Genomic DNA, 21743 nt, shown 5'->3' with positions numbered 1-21743 from the left:
AAATCGCCTTAGTAAAAAATTTTTAAAAGAAAATAGAAGTATGTGATAAAATCTTACATGCTGAATTTTTTCACAGTTTATGCACTGCACTTCCTTTACTTTAAAGCGATCAAGCTGATGATCTTCATTGTTATCATGACACAAGCGGCAAGTATAAAGCTTGTCACAGCAAGGTGCCTAACGCCCAGGGGAGAAAAAGAGTTATAAGAAGCAAGAGAAGACAAGTTTGCGATGCAAAAAAAATTTTCTTCCTCCTCCTCCTGGAACAAGGTCAAAGATGACAACCAATGGATCAGCTGGTAAACTGATCATACATGTAACATTTCACTGTTTTCTCCACATTTCAACTATTCCCTTCAACATCTATGACTGTATGAAGTTGAACACAACCTTGTCTTTAATGACAAAAGAATTACAAAGGATGGAAATTATGAAGGACTGAAAAACTAATCTCACAACACCCTAAACTCATTCTCGGCCTAAACGGCAAGCAGGCAACTTCTTCTTAGACATTTCCAGATAAATTCATTTACCTACTCCAACCTCTAAACATTAAATATTACAAAGATTATATTTTAATTCCCTTGAGTTGTCTATATGCCTGATATTTGAAAGGATGCAATAAATGTAAGAGATAGCCCTTGTTTTCAAGAGTGTCAAAGACTGCCAGCTGTCCACCAAAATCTATTCTCTCCTTCTGAGGCATATGATTGCCCAGCTATACTACAGTTCCCAGCCTTCCTTGCTGTTAGGTGTGGCCAAATTAAGCTCTTACCAACAGAATACGAGCAGAAGAAATCAGCACCCCTCCTGGGCCTGAGCATTAAGAAACTGGGCCTGCCTCTTCCTCCATGCTCCATTTCCCCTGTCCATCAAATGAAACCTGGACATGGCAGCAACCCAGCTGATGACTATATGCCCTAAAACAGGGCAAAATAATACAATGGAAAAAACTTGTCCCTGGAGTGATCATGTGGAACAGAGCCTCATCACCAAACTTGATCACCCACCTTGGAATTGTTAGGTGGGAAAGAATAAACTCTTTATTTCTGTTGGATGTTTTTGTTACAGCAACTTAGCCTTACCCTAACTAGTACATCAAGTTTCCAGGCCAGTAAAGCTAACCCAATACTTTCTGGTACACTGTGACCTTGCAGATCCACTCATTTCTCAAGACTTTCTATGCTGTGACTTACCACAATACAGTTCATTCCTTAAAGATTTTAACACTCAACTGGTTCCCTTTCTCTCCAACACTACTCTTCTCCTAAATCTTTGTGATCTGCACATCCACAATGATAATCCCTCCAACACCCTGAATTATCTTCCTTGACTTTCTCACTTCCAACGGCCTTGTCCTCCAACCCTCCTCAGCCACATATTCCCTTAGTCATACCATAGAACAGTGGTTCTCAGACGTTTTGGACTCAGGACCCCTTTACACTCTTAAAAATTACTGAGAATCCCAAAGTGCTTTTGTTTATGTGAGCTATATCTACTGACACTTATTACCATATTATAAATTAAAACTAATACATTTTTAAAATATTACTTGTTAAAATAATAGTAACAAATTCATTACACATTAACATAACATTTTAATGAAAAATAACTGTATTTCCCCAAAAAATAGCAGGATTCTCATTTCTGCTTCTGCATTCAATCAGTTTTGGTTGAAGTATGTGAAGAAACTTTGGCCTCACACAAATATGTAGCTGGAAAAAGGAAGAGTATTTTAATAGGCTTTTCAAAGAATTATGGATATTCTTCTCTGATACTATGCCAAAACTCAACAACTCTTATAATCAGTTAGTTGCAACATGGAATCTGAAATCCCATCAGTGAACTTTTCTCCCTCTGTTACACTAGAATCCACTCACCTATCTTGCACTCTGAATGGATCTTTTACCCATGCATTGGTCATTTGGAAAATATCAGTTCAGTGAGTTATGCAGATCCTGCAAATGTTCACACATTTGACACGCAATATCAAAAAAGTCACATTTGTTACTATCACCACCCATCTCATCAGAAAAGTCTTTAGGTATTCAGAAGCTTTCAAGCTCACAGAGGCTAATACGAGTTTCCCAAAATTCTAGTTTTTATATGAAAGCTCAAACTTTATCAGTGCCAACTGTTTTCCTTGTAATGACAGTCTCACTTTCCTCCTTTTCAAGAAAATGCCCACCAAATACCCAAGTGTTAATAACCATAGTTCAAGCAAAACATGTTGTTCCATGAAAAAAGCAACCAGTTCAGTTCACAATCAAATTGCACAAGAGCTTTTCCTCATGAAACCACCAAACTTCAATTTGCAGAAATGTTTGATAAAAACATCTGATTTCATCAAACATGTATAAAAAAAAATGCATTCAAGGGTTGAGATTTTATAAAATTAATCACTGTACCGCTTTAATGTTATCAATGACATTCTAGCTTTTTTTTTTAAACTATAGGTGTTGTACAGGCCACTAACTTAATTTGTGCTAAGGTGCCAACAGTTTTAATCATTGCTTTTGCACACACTGAAAAAGACAAATACCGTCTTAGTATTAGACAGTAATTTTGACCCTGAGGATCCCCTAAAAAGGCCTCAGGAATCCCCCATGGTCCATTCACCATACTTTGAGAACCACTGCTCTGGAAGAAGAACTGAATGCTATTTGTATCTTAATTTCAAGCATGAAATTCTCTAACCACTACCTACTCTCTTTCCAATTAATTCCATTTCTTCCCTTGTACATACCCTGGTTTCTTCCTTCCCTCTTCCTCTACATACTCCTATCCAAAATCCCCACTCTGATTACATCCAATTCTCTCCTACTCAATCTACACAGGAACAGTTGAATATGGCTAAAGAAACAGCACCACCACAATGACTGGTCTTACTTTTAAGTCATAACCACTAATAAAAAGCAGGCCCTTACTACCATATTTCCCTAGTCAATTTCCTCATTCTTCTCGATTCTAGGACGCAGGATCTAAACGGTTATTTGACACCTTCTCCTCTCTCTTTAAACCTCAAACAATCTCTTCCTCACTCCTTACACTCTGATGACCTTGCTTATTTCACTAGGAAAATAGAAATAAACAAGAGACTATCCTCCCACAAACTCTATCAACCTACTCGCAAATCTACCTCATACTCCCACTTCCCTTCTGTTAGAGTCTGCAGAGTCCACGTTTTTATCTAAGACCAACTCCTCCACTTGTGCACTAAATGTCACCTTCTCTTTGGCTTCTCAAAGACAGTACTCCTACAGTTTTTCCTCTCCCTCTTGCATTGTAACACATTCTCACTTTACTGGGTCATTTCCAAGAATATACAAACATGCTGCAACATCTCCCATCTCAAAGGGGAAAAAATCCCATGATGTCACATCTCCCAACAACCCACAGGCTCATTTTCTTGCTCTCTTTCACAGCAAAACTCCAAAAATTGCCTATAAAGGCTATTTCCAGTTCCACCACTTCTCTCCTCTCTTGAATCCTCTCTAATCAGGCTTTGCCCCCATCTCTCCACTCAAATGTTTCTTGTCAAGATCACCAGCTACCTCTTCTTTGCCAAATTAAAGGTCAATCTTCAGTTCTTATCTTACTCAAACAGCAGCATTTGATTTAGTTGATTACTTCCTCCTTAAAACTCTTCACTTGGCCTCTGGTATTTAAGAATAATGGAAGGAGAGGGCAAAAAGCATTTCACATTCAGGGCGAAGCATCTTAAGCGCTATGACACACAGATGTGTTTGTCTGGTTTCTTGGGGGAAGAGGGGCGGGCCAAGATGCTGAATTCAGTTTTAGACCTCAGGTTTGAAAGAATAACAGAACATCCCAGTGGAAATGAAATCCTAAGGATAGCATTCAATTTCCTTACACAACACTTGGTGAATGACCAACTTTGGAAGAGCTTCATCCAGTGCAGTTGGAGGAATGTTCACCAAACCACGGGCCACAAATAAGGCTTTAGGCTGTCCTTTCGGGCCCCATACTTTATGCAAGAACTTCCATCACCCCTGTTTTACATATGGCGCAAAGAGTAGCTTGCTCAAAAACACTGAGCTGTTAAGAGGCAAAGCTAAGATTTGGGAGAAGGGCTGTGGGACTCCAAAGCTTAAGCTTTCTAAGAAAAATCTTTACACTGCTTCTTGCAAGAAAAATCAAAAACTTTAACAGAATGGGTGCCAATTTAAAAAACTCTAGAGTGACGAGGAATTTTTCTCAAAGTAGACAGCAAAAGTAACAATATATGCATACTAGGCACGTTCCCATACATAATTTCCTAATTAGTGGCAATTACGTGATTGTCTTCCTCTTTCACACGTACATTTTCCCCTTGGCAGGTTTACGCATACTCAGTGACTCTAAAATGAAGCTGCAAACTGTAAAACTTGTTTACGACAGGAGCTGAAATCGTATTCCGATTCTCCACCGGCTTATCGCTTTCCATTATATCATCAAACACCTGAAAATAATCCTGGGGAAAAGCCAGCAAAGGCCCGGGGCTGCCTCAGTCTACTTCCAGCAGCAAAAGACTAAATAGAGAAACTCATTGATAAAGTGACCGATGTGCAAGCTCAGGCTCTTCCCAAGCAAAACGGGCTTTGCCTGCAGACTACAAAACAGGAGGAAAGGTGGGGCGCGTGGTCGCCTTGCCAAAAACGTCCTCTACGGCAGGAACCCAGGTCGAGGTGGAGAAGGTATGCTGATAAACAGCCTAGCCTCAAACTTAAGCCCAAGCCTAACTGCCTTGCCCACCCGGCCCCCAGCCCAGCCCGGCGGCAGCTCGCAGGGGAAGAGCCCATTGAAGTCGTCACCTTCAGGAGACATCCTCTGTCATAGTGCTCGCAGCCCCGCCGCCCTTGCTCTTGGCCGCGGGCGCCATCTTCCCGCGCCGAGGCCGCCATCTCCTCCACCTCCCCTCACACTGCACCGACCCTTCCCCCAGGATGAAAACGACGCCCAGAGAAGCTGCGCCGCGCTAGCGCACCCTCTCCCGGCGGCAGCTGCCACCCGAACCAATATGGCGGCTGGGCACGTGACCCGGGGCAGCCGGATTTCCGGTTCCCGCGGCGACGGGGCGGAAGCGAGGAGAGACGCAATCTCTGCCGTCGACGTTAGTCGCTGCCTTCGCTGTTAACGGTAATAACTCTTGGTTGACTCTTCTTTTCCCCCATCGCTGCCCGCCCACACCCCGGGCGTGGCTCGGGGCGAGGGAGAGCGCAGCCGTGCGGAGACGCGCGATGACCCCTGAGGAAGGGCGGCTCGCCGGCCGCATCCGCACCTGTGACTGGGCGGCCCCGCCCTCTCTCCCTGTGGCGGCCCCGAGCCGCGAGAAAGGGGCGGAGCCCGCCCGACCCGGGCTCCGAGCGCGTCCGCGCGCGCTGCTGCTTGGCGGCCGAGTTCTCGTCTCCTTGACTTGCTCTTCATTACTTCCAAATAAGTATTAACGTTTCCTGTGTGCCAGTCACCAGGTAAACCGTGGGGACAAAAAGTGAGAAAAAGCACACGCCCCCACCATGCCCTCGTGGAACTCAGTCGCAGGCTGGTGGGGGAGGAAGACATTGATCAGAGAATCTCTGGGATAAATGTAAGATTACAACTTTGTGAAGTGCTGGGAGGGACACGTGTGTGTTCTACGAGGGCTAATAATAGAGGGGATCTGACTTGATCTGGGTGTCAGGGAAGGTTTCCCTGGAGAAGCAACACGGGCTGAAAGATGAGCAGGAGTTAGTATGCTAGGAGGAGTCAGGGTGCAAAGGCCTAGTGGCAGAGGGAACGAGGTGCCTGGAAGAAGCGGTGGTTGGGAAATGTGCAAGCCTACGGAACTGAAATCAGACTCCTCAGTGCATAGCTAAATATGACTTGGCTTATTAAAGAGCCAAGGCCTTGGAAAATGTCGCTAACAAAGCTGCAGGTGTTGGAAGAAAATATTTGCTTTTGGCTTCTAACATGATTTCATGATATCTAAAACATACTGGGAAAGGTGAATATGTTCCCCTTAGCTTTGAAGTTACTAACTTTTACCATTTTAATTTTCTTTCAGTTCTGTTATGAGTTGCTAAAATCATGGTGAAATGTTGCTCGGCCATTGGATGTGCTTCTCGCTGTTTGCCAAATTCCAAGTTAAAAGGACTGACATTTCACGTGTAAGATTTTGCTGTAGTTAAGCCAACCACTTTTGACTGTTATAAAAAGCAAAAGACAGTTCTACTTGAACCTTCGATTTTGAACTGTAGTTCCCAAAGCCTTTTTAAATAACCTCTTTAGTTAAATTTGAAGTGACAGCAATATGTTTATACTTCTATAATTTAGTTTAGAAGTTTAAGATACATGCCAGGGTATCAGAAGCTGGTTAATAAAAATATCAAACTTACTTTTGCTAATATTATTACTCTGCATTTTAACATACCTGCAACGAAATTCAGTGTTTTTTACATGTAGTTTACAATCTGACGGAAGGAAGTATCTTTGCCCAAATATATTCTGTGTTTTCTATTTAGAAATAGATCAAGCTAGGATTGTAGAGAAAAAATATAAATTACAAGTTCAGACCAGGAGTTCTTTAGCTCTGTTGCAAATAAATCAGGATGATCCTAATTTAGTATTTCAGCCTTTCTTCTGACAGCATAGGAAAGAAGAAGCAATAAGATTTAATGATTATTCATTTGCTAAAGGTTTATTTTGCTGCTTTTGTGCCAGGTTCTGTGCTATGTGTTAGAGAAAGATCTGCTAACTACTTTGCTAAGTATGAGGACGTAAAAAATGAGTATGTGTATCCTATCTTATTCCAAAAAGGATTTTCACAACCAGCTTGGAAAATTGAAAGAGAGATGGTTATTGGCCTCCAGATCTCTCGAAATACTTCTGATCTCCAGAACTCTAAGCTCTGCAGCTGTTCTCTGCGTTCATTCATTAAGCATTTATAGACCTGTGGTGTATTCAGTGGTACACTAAGCAATTTTCTGATGCTGATAGAAGAATGAAAGTACAGGGGCTGTGTTCAGCTGGGATAAATTCTAGATATCACTTCAGATAGGAAAAGGCCCAAGTGATATTCTTTACCGTCTACAGGTGAAAAAAACCCTTCATTGTGGATCTTACTATAAGGTGTTAAATATCTGTTGAAACTTTTTTCTTTATGATATGAGAAAAATTGAAATGAGGACCATAGATCTGCAGCATGATTGGTAGAAAAATCTGACTATTAAAACTGAACATTATGAAAGCATGAATCATGGTGGTTTCCTAAATATTCCAGTTCCCCAGAGTAATAGCAGACTCGTTAAGGAATCAATTTAGTCACAGCCTTAATTCAACTATATATCAATAGTGTTTAATTTTAAAATCCTTTTTATATTTTTTTCCAGATTCCCCACAGATGAAAATGTCAAAAGAAAGTGGGTCCTAGCAATGAAAAGACTTGATGTGAATGCTGCAGGCATTTGGGAGCCTAAAAAAGGAGATGTATTGTGTTCCAGGCACTTTAAGAAGACAGATTTTGACAGAAGTGCTCCAAATATTAAACTGAAGCCTGGAGTCATACCTTCTATCTTTGAGTCCCCATCTCACTTACAGGTTTGTTTATGAGATACTGCTTACCGTCATTACCCACTTTCTGTGGTACTGTAAGAACCTTCACCACTCTTGCAACATTTTTACTGCTTGAATATTCGTTGGAAGTCCATTCTTGGAGCTTTTAAATTTGTAAGCTGCTCCTTCAGCTTTTCCAGTGTGTAGTAGGAGTATTTTGCCAGTAGGTGCTCAGAAATATTTGGACGTTAGTAAGGTTTGGTGAAGTGGACTGACTTTAGGAGTTGGTGTAACTCAAGTTTTGTGTCCAAAAACAGGAGGTTAACATAAGAGGATTGAACTCAAGTTCCAAGTGGGCGGTCCTCCTCAGGCTGGAGCCCAAGTCAAGAGCAGAGCCACTAACAGGACCAAAGTATACTTTTAGGGCCACAAGTTTAAAGCCTGCATAGGACTAAAAGGAAGAAAACCAAAAGAAATAAGAACAGGAGAAGGAAAAGAGAGAAAAAGTCAGAAAAAGAAAATGAAAGGATTATATAAGTAAACTCTAATTGTGTTCCCTGGGTTTTCTCAGTGATGTTAGTGCCATGGGTTGGCTGCCTCCCCCTCAGTAACTCTTGACTTCATATACCTAAAAGTGTATTTGCTCCTAGACGCTGTAGACTGACCACCTCCAACGTGGAAAATTCAGGGAGAACCTGTGACTTCCCACAATAGTAACGAGCTTCCATTGAAAGCTGTCTCCCTCCTTCCTGACAGCTGGAGACAAGGGAGGGAGTCCAAAAGTGCACCAGCTCCCAGGCGGGCTTGGTCACTTTCTGCACTTGCTCATATTCCAGTGCCTGAGTGATCGAGCAGAGACTGCCTCACTTTCTTCTGTATTAATAAATGTGTAGTTACTTGAGCAATTTGCTCTAAAGGGTTTGTTTTCCTATAGCAAGGTGTCCTCCAGCTGTAATGTTAAGACGACCTTAAGAAATGTGGGCATAATAAATAAACCATAAATTACTAGCTTTCAAAAGCTACTATTTATTTCCTTGTGACAAAGAAATTTTTAATTATAGGAAATTAGATGATACAAGCAAAGGAAAATAAAAATTAATAATAATCGCATAATCCAGAGATAATACTGTTAACACTCTGATATGTATCTTTCCAGTCATTTGTGTGCATGTTGGTGTATAAATTCATCTATATCTGTTCTTACAAAAATAGAATTACACTGTATATCCTTTATTTCTTATTTGCTTCTCTCTCTCTCTCCCTCTCTCTTTTTTTTAATAACACTTATATAGTGCTTATTGTGTGCCAGGCACTATTCTAAGCACTTCATACATACATATATTAATTTATATATATATAAACTCATTAAGTCTTCACAACAACCATATGAGTAAACACTATCATTATTTTCATTTTACCACTTGAGGAAACTGAGGCCAGGAAGGCTGGAATACTTTCCCCAGGGTCACACAGCTATTAGATGGCAGAGGCTGGATTTGAATCAGGCATTTTGGTTCCAGAGTCCACTCTTAACTACTATTTTCCATGATGTTAAATATTTTTCCACAACAATGGCTTTCAAACTTTAGTCTACGTAAGAGTTATCCAGGGAGCTTGTTTAAAATGCAGAATCTTGTGTCCCCCTTCTAGAGAATTTGATTCGGTAAGTTTGGGTTGGAGTCTAGAAATCTGCACTTTGTAACAAGCACCCCACATGATTGGGTTGCAGATCTGTGGATCACAGGGTTTTTTTTTTTTAAAGATTTTATTTTTCCTTTTTCTCCCCTAAGCCCCCTGGTACATAGTTGTATATTTTTAGTTGTGGGCCCTTCCAGTTGTGGCATGTGGGATGCCGCCTCAGCATGGCTTGATGAGTGGTGCCATGTCCGCGCCCAGGATCCGAACTGGTGAAACTCTGGGCCGCCAAAGCAGAGCACACGAACTTAACCACTCGGCCACAGGGCCAGCCCCTGGATCACGTTTTTAAGAGAAACCTATATAGAACATCAATTTTTTAAACTAAATTTTATATTGACATGCAACATATATATAGAAAAGGGCACACATTGTAAGTGTACAGAGCAATAAATCTTCACTGAATGAATACACTGATGTAACTCCCCTCAGACCAAGATACAGAATATTACCAGGGCCCCAGAAGCCTTCCTCATGCCATTTCCCAGTCACTACACCCCCGAAGGTGACTACTATCCTGACTTCTGTCACTGTCCGTTATATAAATGGAGTCATACTGTATCTACTCTGGCTTCTTTAGCTTAACATTTTGTTTGCCTGATTCATCGACATTGTAGTGTGTGATAATAGTCCACTTATTTTCTTTGCAATATAGTGTTCCATTTTGTAAATGAACTATACTTTTTCCAGTCTACTGTTGATGAACATTTGCGTGGTTTTCACTTTGGGGCAATTATGAATGGTGCAACTAAGAACATTTTTGTCCATGTCTGTTGGTGCACTTATGTACACATTTCTCTAGAGTATATGTACACTTCTGTAAGAAGTGGAATTGCTGGGTCCCAGGGGTTTGTATGTTTAGCTTGAGTAGATATTGCCATAGTTTTCCAAAGTTCTGCCAATTTATAGTCCCATTCTGAGCATATAAAAGTTCCTCTGGTTCCATATCCTCGCCAATACTTGGTGTTGGTTTTATAGAACACTTTTAATGACCATTTAACAGTTGATCCTATGTATGAACAAGTTTATGTAATCAGTCCTCACAATGGGTTGTAGGTTATCATCTTTCACTATTTTAAACAGCAAGTATAATGAACATTATTGTAGCTAAATCTTTGTACATATCCTAAAAAAAATTTCTGGAAATAAAATTGTTGGATCAAAATTATACACATTTTTAAGGCTTTTGCTTTTAATACAAATCACCCAAAGGCCCATGAAAAATTGTGCAGATTCCACTAATCTACTCCCATACTAGCTATGCACAAAAATGTCTGTCCACCCTAATCCTCAGTATGAGTTATGTTGTTAACCTTTGCTAAAATTGATAGGCAGTCAATTTTATTGATTTCTCTTGATTTCTTTAAATATTAGTGAGTTTCTACATTTTTTCGTGTGTTTATTAGACATTTGTACTACTTCTTTTGTGAATTACTTATTCGGGTCCTCTTCTGTTTTCATCTTTTTCTAAGCTATTTTGTAAAAACACGATCTATTGAAGATATGAATCATTTAATTGCCATCTTTGTTGTAGTTACTTTTTGTTGTTTGTCTTTAGTTCTAATTATGAAGTTGGTTTGTTTTGTTTTTTGACATTCAGACTTTTTCTTAGTAGTAGTAAATTCTATATTTTCTCTTGAGTTGTCTGATTTTAGCCTTCCGCACCTTAAGATCATATAAATATTCCCTATTTTTTCCCTAGTTCCTCATGGTTTCATTTTTACATAAATTTTCAGTACATAGAATTTCATCATGGTTTATTATATATAAAGGATGTAACTGTTTTTCTTTTTTTTATAGCTGAAATTATTTTTTTAAAGCGTATGAACAGATATTTATTTTATTTTACTTTGTTTTTTTTAGCTTTCAGATGTACATTGTAATATATTTAGAATATATTCTGTGTAGATTACATCATGTTCACCACCCAAAAACTAATTATGGTCCATCACCACACATGTGAGCCTAATCCCCTCTTTTGCCCTCCCCCCTCCCCCCTTCCCCTAGGGTAACCACCAATCCATTCTCCGTTGCTATGTGTTTGTTTGTCATTGTTTTTATCTTCTACTTATGAGTGAGATCATAGGTATTTGACTTTCTCCTTCTGACTTGTTTCACTTAGCATAGTACCCTCTAATTAGTTCTCTTTTACATGATTTATAGCCTTTCTTCATTTATTCAGAATGCCAAATTTTATTGTAAAGGCTTTTATCTACTTGATCTATTTCTAGATTTTTCTGTGTAGTCTTAAGAGAGTAGCACATTATTTCAACTATTGTACTGTATAACATATTTTTAATATGCTCCCTCATTTTCACTCTTCTTTTTTTAGGAAAATTTGTGTTTTCAGGTAAACTTTAGAGTTAGCGGGAAGTTACTTTAATCTTAGTGGAATTTAAAATTTACTGACATTTAAAAGCAAATCCATGAGAAGAAATATTGCATTAATTTTATTACACAAAGTTTAAACAGGAATAAAAATGTAAAAAAGGGCAGAAGTGTCAACAGTGATTGTTGTTAACTATCCTTAACAGGGGAAAAGAGAGAAGCTTCACTGTAGGAAAAACTTCACCCTCAAAACCCTTCCCGTCACAAACCGCAATCGCCAGTTGGTTGGTGCTTCCTCGTGTGTGGAAGAATTCCAATCCCAGTTCATATTTGTAAGTAAAATTAACTCACTGAGCTAACATTGATATTTTTAAGATGAACATGTCCTCTTCATTAGGATTAAATGAGGGATTTAGGTGTTTGAGGATTTTTTTTTTTGATATGTATTGTCCAAAAGTAACATTGCTTCCCAGGGCCATTATAATTTATTTATCCATAGCAAAAATATGGAGGTAGTTAATCATTTGGTTACATATTTAGTTCAAAGAATGATTTTGCAAGGATATTTCTACCAAGAAAATGCAATAATTAATTCTTCCTTTTTAGGTACTATGTTTTCTATATGGAAATATCTAATTAAAAAATAGTTATGTCTTTAGGTTTTCTTGAAGAACCGTCGTACATGTACAGAGCATTCAAGCTTACGTTTATTTATTCATCTCATTGCTTCTTCATCTTAGAGCCTGGAACCCAGATCTGGTTTACTGTCCTGATGACAATAACTTTATAAGAGTTCTTGATGTCAGGCAGTGGTAATCTTCCAACTTTGTTCTTTTTCAAAGTTGCTTTAGATATTCTAGGTCTTTTGCATTCTTATATGAATTTTAGAATCACTCTTTAACAATTTCTACAGGAAAGGCTACTGGAACTTTGATTGAGATTGTGTTGAATCTACAGATCCATTTGGGAAGAATTGGCATCTTGATAAGACTTTCTTAAGTCTTTCAACTCATGAACTCATTGTATCTCTTAATTCATTCAAGTATTTAACGTCTCCCAGCAGTATTTTATAGTTCTCAGTGTAGACGTCTGTCATTTCATTTGTTAGATTTATCCCTAACTATTTTATCTGGATGCTATTATAAATGTTATCAGTTTATTTACTGCTAGTATATGGAAATTCAGTTGATTTTTGTATTGATTTTGTATTGTATCTGGCAAACTTGCTAAACTCACATGTTAATTATAAAAGCTTTTTTATAGAAGCTGGCAGATTTTCTATATTGTCTGTCATTAAAAACAGGGTTTTTTTTGTTTTTTTCTTTTTTGTAGAGAAAGATTTGCCCCGAGCTAACATCTGTCGCCTATCTTCCTCTTTTTTTCTTTCTTCCTCCCCAAAGCCCCAGTGCATTGTTGTATTTCCTAATTGTAGGTCCTTCTAGTTCTTCTATGTGAGCAGCCACCACAGCATGGCACTGACAGACAGGTGGTGTGTTTCTGTGACTGGGAAGCAAACCCAGGGTCACTGAAGCAGTAAGCACCAAACCTTAACCACTAGGCCCTCAGGGCTGGCTCTTAAAGACAGTTTTCATTCTTCCTTTCCAACATGGATGCCTTTCACTTCTTTTTCTTGCTTTATTACACTGTCTTGAACCTCCGGGACTGTGCTAAATAGAGGCACTGAGAACTGACCTCCACACCTTGCTCCTCACTTTAGCAGGAAGGCGTTCAGTCTTTCACCATTAAATGTGGTGTTAGCTGTAGGTTTTTTGTAAATGCCTTTTACCAGGTTGAGGAAGTGCCTTTCTCTTCCTGGTTTACTGAGAGTCTTTGTCAGAACTGAATGTTAGTTTTGTCAAATGCTTTTTCTGTATCTATTGAGAGACCATATGGTTCTTCTCTTTTAGTTTAATATGATTAGTTACATCAGTTGATTTTTGAATGTTAAACAAGCCTTGCATTCCTGGAATAAACCCTACTGCTTCATGATGTATTATCCCTTTTATATATTGTTGGATTGGATTGTCAGCATTTTATTTAGAATCTTTCACGTTCAAGAGGCATATTGGCATGTAGTTTTCTTTCCTTTAATGTCTTTGACTGGTTTCAGTATCAGAATAATGCTGACTTCAAAGAATGAGTTGGAAAGTATTGCCTCCTTTTCGATTTTCTGGAAGAGTTTGTAGAGAATTGGTATTATTTCTTCCATAAATATTTGATAGAATTCCCCAGTAAAACATCTGGGCCAGTAATTTCTTTGTGGGAAAGATTTTGGTAGCTTGTGTCTTCCAAGGAATTTGTCCATTTCATCTCAGTTATCAAGTTTATTAGCTTAAAATTGTTCATAGCATTTCCTTATTATCCTTTTAATGTCTGTAGAATCTATGGTGATATCATCCCTCCCATTTCTGATATTGGTAATTTGTTTCTTTTCTCTTTTATTGCTGATCAGACTGCCTAGAGATTTATCAATTTTATTGATCTTGTGAAAGAACCAGCTTTCATTGATTTTCTCACTTTTTTGTTGTTTTTCTTTTCTACTTCAATGATTTCCACTCATCTTTATTATTTTCTTTATTCTACTTATTTCAATAAAATTGGCTCATCTTTTTCTAGTTTCTTTAAAGGGAAGCTGAGGTCATTGATATGAGGCTTCTTCCATTCTTTTTTTTTTTTTTTTGGTGGGGAAGATGATTGGCCCTGAGCTAACATCCGTTGCCAATCTTGCTCTTTTTGCTTGAGGAAGATTGTCACTAAGCTAACATCTGTGCCAGTCTTCCTCTATTTTGTATGTGGGACACTGCCACAGCATGGCTTGATGAGCGGTGTGTAGGTCCACGCCCAGGATCCAAACTTGTGAACCCCAGGCCGCCAAAGCAGAACACACGAACTTAACCACTACACCACCAGCCTAGCCCCAAGGTTCCTTTCTTTCCAGTGTAGGCATTTATTGATATTAATTTCTCCCTAAGTGTTGCTTTAGCAGCATTCCGCAAATTAAATATGTTTTAATTTTCGCTTAGTTCAAAATACTTTCAAATTCCATTTTGGTTTTTTCTTTGACCCATAGGTTATTTAGAAGTGTGCTATGTAGTTTCCAAATATTAGGGAATTTTCCAGGTATCTTTCTATTAATTTCTAATTTAATTCTCTTATGATCAGAGAATATACATTGTATGACTTGCTTGAAGTGCTTTTAAATTCATTGAAACACATAGCCTAAAATATGGTCTATTTTGGCAAATATTTTGTGTACTTTTACAAAAAATGTGCATTCTGCTAATGTTAGCTAGAATATTTTGTAAATGTCAATTAGGTCAAATTGTTTGATGGTGTTTTCAAATCTTCATCCTTAGTAAATTCCTGTCTACTTGTTCTACCTATTATTGAGAGAGAGGTGTTTAATCTTCCGGTGTAGTTGTGGATTTGTCTAATTCTCCTTGCAGTTGTGAGTTTTTGCTTGTTACATTTTCAGCACTGTTATTCGGTACTAAATGTTTAGGATTCTTATGTCTTGATAAGTTAACCCCTTTTTTATTACAAAATGACCTCCTTTATCCCTGGTAATGTTCTTTGCTCCAAAATCCACTTTATCTGATATAATATTACACACTCTAACACTCTTTTTATTAGTCTTATCATAGTATATCTTTTTCCATTCTTTTACTTTCAACCTATTTGTGTCTTTTATCTTTGAAGTGCATTTTTTGTAGGCAGCATATACTTTTGGATCTTGGTTGTTTTTTTAAAGCTAGTAATTTCTGTCTTTTAATTGGGTTAGTTAGGCCATTTAATTTAGTGTGTTTATTGGTGTGATTTGGTTTAAATCTGTTATCTTATTTTTTTCCTATTTGTCCCATTTGTTCTTTGTTCCCATTTTCTTCTTTTTCTGCCTTCTTTTGGATTGACTAACATTTTTTATGATTCCATTTTCTCTCTTATTTTTGACTCATCAGCTATAACTCTGTTTAATTTTATTAGTTACTTTTGGGTCCATAGCATGCATCTTTAATTTATCCCAGGCTATATTCAAGTGATATTGTTTCACTTCACGTATGGTATGAGAATCTTAAACCATACTTTCATTTCTCCTCTCCCAAGCTTTGTGCTATACTGCTATACATTTTACTTTTACATATGCTATAAACCCAACAGTACATTGTTATTATTTTTGTTTAAACAGTAGATTATCTTTTAAAGAGATTTAAATAAGAAAAAAATCTGGTCCATCACCCATGTAGCTGCCATTGCCAGGGCTTTTCATTCCTTGTGTTTGTCCATATTTCCATCTGGTGTCATTCTGTCTGAGGACTTCAACATTTCTTACAGCGCAGCTATGCTGATGATGAATTCTTTCAGCTTTTATATGTCTGAGAAAATCGTTATTTAATCTTTGTTTTGGAAAGATATTTTCTCTAGGTTTGGGGATTTTGGGTTTTTTTTTTTTCAGTTCTTTAAAGATAGTGCTCCACTGTATTCTCACATGCATTGTTTCTAATGAAAAATCTACTGTCATCCTTATCTTTATTCTCTGTACCTAACATTTGGTTCTTTCTTTGCTTTTAAGAATTTTTCTTTTCCAATGGTTTTGAGTAATTTGATTATGATATACCTTAGTTTAGTTTTCTTGATACTTCTTATGCTTGGGATTTGTTGAGCTTCTTTATCTAGGAGTTTTTAGTTTTCATCAAACTTGGAAAAATTTTGGCCATGATTTCTTCAAATATCTCTTTGTACCTCCACTTTTCTTTCCTCTCCTTTGGGGATTCTAATTTCCTGTGTATTAGGCTGTTTGAAGTTGTGCCACTGCTCACTGATGCTCTGTTGACTTTTTGTTCTCTTTTTGTTTTGCTTTTTTTATATTCCCTTTTCTCCCTATAGTCCATTCTGAATAGTTCATATTGCTGTATCTTCACCTTCACTACTCTTTTCTTTTGAATTGTCTAATCTACCGTTAATCCCCTCCAGTGTGTTTTTCACCTCACACGTTGTAGTTTTTATCTGTAGATCTTCTGATTCTTTTTATATCTTTCATGTCTCTACTTAACTTTTTGAACATGTAGAATACAGTTTTAATCGTGTGTCTGTGTGTGAGGAAGATTGGCCCTGAGCTAACATCTGTTGGCCATCCTCCTCTTTTTGCTTGAGGAAGATTGTCTCTGAGCCTAACATCCATGCTGATGTTCCTCCATTTTATGTGGGATGTCACCACAGTGTGGCCTGATGAGTGGTGCTAGGTCCGTGCCCAGGATCCGAACCTGTGAACCCAGTGCCACCGAAGCAGAGCACACAAACTTAACCACTACACCATTGGGCTGGCCCCTAATAACTTTCTTAATTCCTTTGTCTGCTAATTCTAATGTTTGCATCAGTTCTGGGTTGATTTCCATTATTTTGTTTCTCTCTTATTATGGCTCACGTTTTCCTGCTTCTTTGCATGCCTGGTAAATTTGTGTGTCACACATTGTGGAGTTTACTTTGCTGGATGCTGGATCTTTTTGTGTCCTTTATTCTTGAGCTTAGTTCTGGGTACCATTAAGTTCTCTGGAAACAGTTTGATCCCTTTGAGTTTTGCTTTGTTAGGCAGGACTAGAGCAGTGCCCGGTCTAGGGCTATTCTCCACTGCTGAGCAAGGCTCTTTTGTATACTCTATTCAATACCCCATGACTCTTAAAATTTTCTGCTCTGGCTGGTGGAAATAGTGGCATGTCCTCTGAGCACAGAGCACTCCTAATCTTTTCTGGTCATTCTTTCCTCAGCTTTGGGCAGTTCCCTTACATGCATGCTCTGATCTTATTCAGTGAAATACTCACGAGGGAGTCTCTGAACATCTCCAGAGTTCTCCCTTTGTGCAGCTCTCTCCTCTCCAGTACCTTATCTGTGAACTCCAGCCACTTGGCCTCCCTGGACACTTTGCACTGTCTCCTCACCTTGTCTGCCAAGGTCTGCCTGGGTTTCCTCTCCTCGCACTGAAGCCTAGAAACTCTCTCAGGACGAGAAGCTGGGCAATCATAGGGCTCACTTCTCTGGTTCCCATCTCTCTGTGATTGCTGGCTTCCTTGCCTGATGTTTGTTATCTTCAAAACGTTTTTTATGTCTTTTGCCTGCATATTGGTTTTTTTAGACAGAAGTCAGTCCAGTCTGTTATTTCATCTTGGCTGGAAACGAAAGTCCTCTTGACTAATCTTAATATTAAATAACAGCTTTTCAAAATTATTTTATAGCAGTTTATAAAATACGTCAGTGTTATTTTCCCTATTTTTGAGTGAAAAGTAAGCATACCCAGCAAATGTAAGCATAACTATAATAGATATTGACAGAGCTTAAATTGTCTCTTTAAAAATCAAAGACTGGGGCCAGCCCCGTGGCCGAGTGGTTAAGTTCGCACACTCCACTTCGGCGGCCTGTGAGTTCACACGCTCCACTTCAGCAGCCCAGGGTTTCACCGCTTCAGCTCCTGGGTGCGGACATGGCACCGCTCATCAGGCCACACTGAGGTGGCGTCCCACATAGCACAACCAGAGGCACTCACAACTAGAATCTACAACTATGTACTGGGGGGCTTTGGGGAGAAGAATTTAAAAAAGAAGGTTGGCAACACTTGTTAGCTCAGGTGCCAATCTTTAAAAAAAATCCAAGACCAGAGCCAGCCCTGCTGGCCTAGCAGTTAAAGTTTGGCACACTCCGCTTCAGCGGCCCAGGTTCACTTCCAAGGCACAGAACCACACCTCTGGTCTGTCAGTAGCCCTGCTGTGGCAGCAGCTCTGGTAGAAGAACCAGAAGAACTTAGAACTATGCACAACTATGTACTGGGGCTTTGGAGCAGGGAGGAGGAAGGAAAAAAAAAGGAGGAAGATCGGCAACAGATGTTAGCTTAGGGCAACTCTTCCTCTGCAAAAAAAAAAAAAAAAATCCAAGACCAGAGTTCTCTCTAAATCCATAACACCCAGCCTGAGGACCTGCTCCAGTTCTCCTCTCCTGTCATCCCTTATAAAGTGAAATATTCATCAAAATAAAGTACCCCAGTTAAAGTTTAACAGTTTAAGTTTGTTTGATAGGTAAAAATTAAACTTAGCAGGCCCACACTTAGGGAACAGAATCTGTATACTCATTGTGAGTGTCAGGGTTTTCATAGCAGATCCCTGCCCCCAGAGAAGAAGTGCTTCCCATCCATAGGATTCTGCACTCTTCATGCAGGCCTAGCCTTAGACAAACGAGCGAGGCCTTAGACAATTGAAATACTGCTTCCACCCCTGTCCTCTTCCTGTGTTCTTTAAACCTTCTGATATCACCAACTTAACAGTCTTCCTTAAGCAACATAAATGAAGAAACAGCTGAGGCCTAGTTTTAAGCTTTTTTCTAACTACTTGTCAGTCTGGTTTAATAACTTGGTGTTTATGTTTTTAGGAGCATAGCTACAGTGTAATGGACAGCCCAAAGAAACTTAAGCATAAATTAGATCATGTGATCAGCGAGCTAGAAGATACCAAGAAAAGTCTGCGGAATGTTTTAGACCGAGAAAAACGTTTCCAAAAATCCTTGAGGAAGACAATCAGGGAATTAAAGGATGAATGTCTCATCAGCCAAGAAACGGCAAACAGACTAGAAGCTTTCTGCTGGGAGTGTTGTCAGGAAAGCATAGAACGAGACTATTTCATGAAATGATTTTGTGTTATGTCCTACCTAAAACTGACATTGGTACAGCCTTTTAGAAAATAATTCTCACTTACCATCAGTAAATAGTACCTGTCATTTAGAGTGCTTCCTTGGGTCCTCTGCAGCATTCCGTATTATAGTTGTTATCAAAGGCTTCTTTTGAAGACATGCAGAAATTTGCGCTCAGTTATCATGTTTTTGTGTGACTTGTGACAATTGTGTTTTTGTAGACCTAAACTAGTGCCAGGTCACTATTGTAAGATGTTAAAAGATCAAGAAAGGTCTGCAGGACTGAGGAAATTATGTCAAATCAGCCACATTAAGCTGTAGTGGTAGGAACTTGGTACTTCTTCAGTGGCCTCAGATTTTTGGCTTCAAAGGAGTGCCTTTACTTATGTGTGCTTTAGGGTAAGTACGTTGAATTGTACTTGAAATGTACTTTACTATAAAGCAGAATTCATTTATAACACAAATCCATCTTGGATCCAATCCAAGGTGCTTTTGTTACCATTAATAGCAAAAGATCTTTTTACAAGGCATCCCGTGGCGCTAACCCTGAGAACAGCATACAGTGCAGAACTTCTGACTTTTAATGTTGTTCAGAGCCAAGTTAAGAAGACCCCTGATGAAGTTTCAGTTTTTCGGGACACACGTCATCCTCCTCACTAGGAGCACGTTGATGTAAACCAGCCTAGCTTTAAAAAATGGTAAAGGGTCATAAATCTGATTTTTAAATGGTTCATTACTCTGACAGTTCTCCTGAACATTTTGTTTCATGATTGTTATTTCATCATAAAAATATATCTTCAAAATCCGAATGCCAGCACGAGCTGGATACTTTGAATGCTGCTTATATTTTGCAGAAAGTAATATTGCTGGCATTTTTAAAAATACGAAATATAGAAGAAACCATTTAAAAATAATGTTATGGCTCTTCCAGTTGAAATAGGATTGGAGAAAAGGTTACAATATTTCCTTTAATTAGGAGAGTAGATTACTATCCAAGAGGTTTTATTTAAAGACTAGGCAAGGAAAACAGCAGCTTTGGAATAGCTTTTTGCTGAACTTACAAAAGAATAACTCTTAGCTATTTTTTGATTGATTCAAGTATCAGAAATTTAGGTTGTCTCCTAATTTCTTAGTAAAAACAACTGAAATTAAGAGCCATAGATACTGTGGTTAAAGTAAAAATTGCTAGCCCAAAGCCAAATTCTACTTTGAAACACATGTACATCTATGAACCTCATTCAGGGGTCTATGCTATAGTAGTTAGAATTTGAGTATCAGTTATTTCAGTGTGTTAACTAGAAATGAACTGTCTTTTGTGCTGAAATGCTCATTGTAATTTTATTTGTGTTATATTAATATCAGTAAGGATATGGTCACGTGAATTTTTTTTATATTTAAGAATTTTCTGTGTTAATGCATGTCATATTTCTATGTAGGATTCCAAACCTTCCCTCTAAGCGGGATTTTACCCACATTTGAGAAATGAGTATTATGCTAAGAAGAAATCACCAAGGTCATCTTTTTACTACCTTAAAACAAAACCTCTCATTAGCTACTCATTATTTATTTTAGTAATTTAATTTTGAATTCATAATGGACACTCTAATGGAGTTTGAGTGTGATCTTGGATTTTATGGAGATTCTGTGATAGAGGTGGAGACCTTTTCCCTCACCTTTTTTTTTGAGTATAAAAATTAAAGTCAATGGAGAATGGAGAAAAGTAAGAGGATAGCTCCAATTCTGTGGATCCATTGTCTAAATTCTGTTATCCGGTGTCTGATTCTAGCTCTACTGGCTGCTTAGAATAAATCAAGCACAGGAGACCTCTCCAAGAGTCAAGTCCCAGTTTCTGCCACCATCTCAGTTGCCACAGTCACTTTACTACATATTCAGAGAGAATTCAGCCCTCGTCTTCTTTTTTATTGGTCTTAGTGTCACTGAGAGAGAGCAAGAACTGTTGGCCAAATATTGGTATCATCAAGGATCTGGAGCCACCCATTTGCTCTTTATTTTTATGGAGAAATGATTACCGGTAGAAATCTGATATAAGAAGTAGGGTCCTTCCCACCTGCCACCCCAAACGAATGCCTGAACACAGTGTATACCTCAGTCCACTGTTCCCAGAGGTTCCAGTTTGGCCTGGGGAAGAACTGTCCTGTGCAGAGCACAACCAGTCATCCCCCACCAGAGGGCCCTCAGGCCCCGAGCCCAGCCTAAGGACCTCACTTTCCTTTAAAGCTGGGCGTGGCCTCCGGATCCTGGAACAAACCAATACACCACTTCAACCTCAGCACCAAATCAGGTACGAAGGACTTGACATGGCATTTTTCTCCATATCAAGTTTAAATCTCTAGAAATAGACTTTGGTTGCTAAAGATAATCACAATTATACCATAGTCTTTGATTTGAGAGAAGATGTATTAAAATATATATTTTAGTTTTAATAAAAAGATGAAATTACTACAGAAATAATGGAGAGGTGAAGAATCCATTATGTATTTGAAAAATAAAATATTTTCTCCATT

General features: G+C 38.6%; 2 protein-coding genes across 11 annotated transcripts in view; one reads left to right on the top strand and one right to left on the bottom strand.

The window, feature by feature from the left end:
- RCHY1 (ring finger and CHY zinc finger domain containing 1) overlaps positions 1–5283 on the bottom strand; it is a 23773-nt gene extending 18490 nt beyond the window's left edge. The window contains exons 1-2 of one of the 3 annotated variants that reach the window (XM_014865124.3): positions 4988–5283; positions 58–177 (exon numbers count right to left, since the gene is read on the bottom strand). In XM_014865124.3, the coding sequence (XP_014720610.3) occupies positions 58–177; positions 4988–5275 (408 nt within the window). In that variant the 5' untranslated portion in view covers positions 5276–5283. Of the gene's footprint in view, positions 1–57; positions 178–4814 lie in introns of all 3 variants that reach the window. The other 2 variants (XM_014865123.3, XM_070505639.1) reach the window with 2 other exon arrangements.
- On the top strand, positions 5002–21743 carry THAP6 (THAP domain containing 6). Of its 8 annotated transcripts, none has more exons than XM_014865125.3 (5): positions 5048–5139; positions 6044–6146; positions 7368–7575; positions 11760–11885; positions 18961–21743. In XM_014865125.3, the coding sequence occupies exons 2-5, from the start codon at positions 6067–6069 to the stop codon at positions 19216–19218; spliced, it is 672 nt and encodes a 223-aa protein (XP_014720611.1). In that variant the 5' UTR covers positions 5048–5139; positions 6044–6066; the 3' UTR covers positions 19219–21743. The 8 variants fall into 8 exon arrangements, with proteins under 8 accessions (XP_070361743.1, XP_014720611.1, XP_044622084.1 ...); XM_044766149.2 differs by having other exon boundaries at positions 5056–5139; positions 21005–21743; XM_070505640.1 differs by lacking the exon at positions 5048–5139 and adding an exon at positions 5424–5587 and having other exon boundaries at positions 21005–21743.

Source organism: Equus asinus, chromosome 3 (genome assembly GCF_041296235.1).
Source record: "Equus asinus isolate D_3611 breed Donkey chromosome 3, EquAss-T2T_v2, whole genome shotgun sequence".
Lineage (NCBI taxonomy): Eukaryota > Metazoa > Chordata > Mammalia > Perissodactyla > Equidae > Equus > Equus asinus.
Note: the sequence above shows the minus strand (reverse complement) of the source record. Positions and strands in the feature narration are given on the sequence as shown.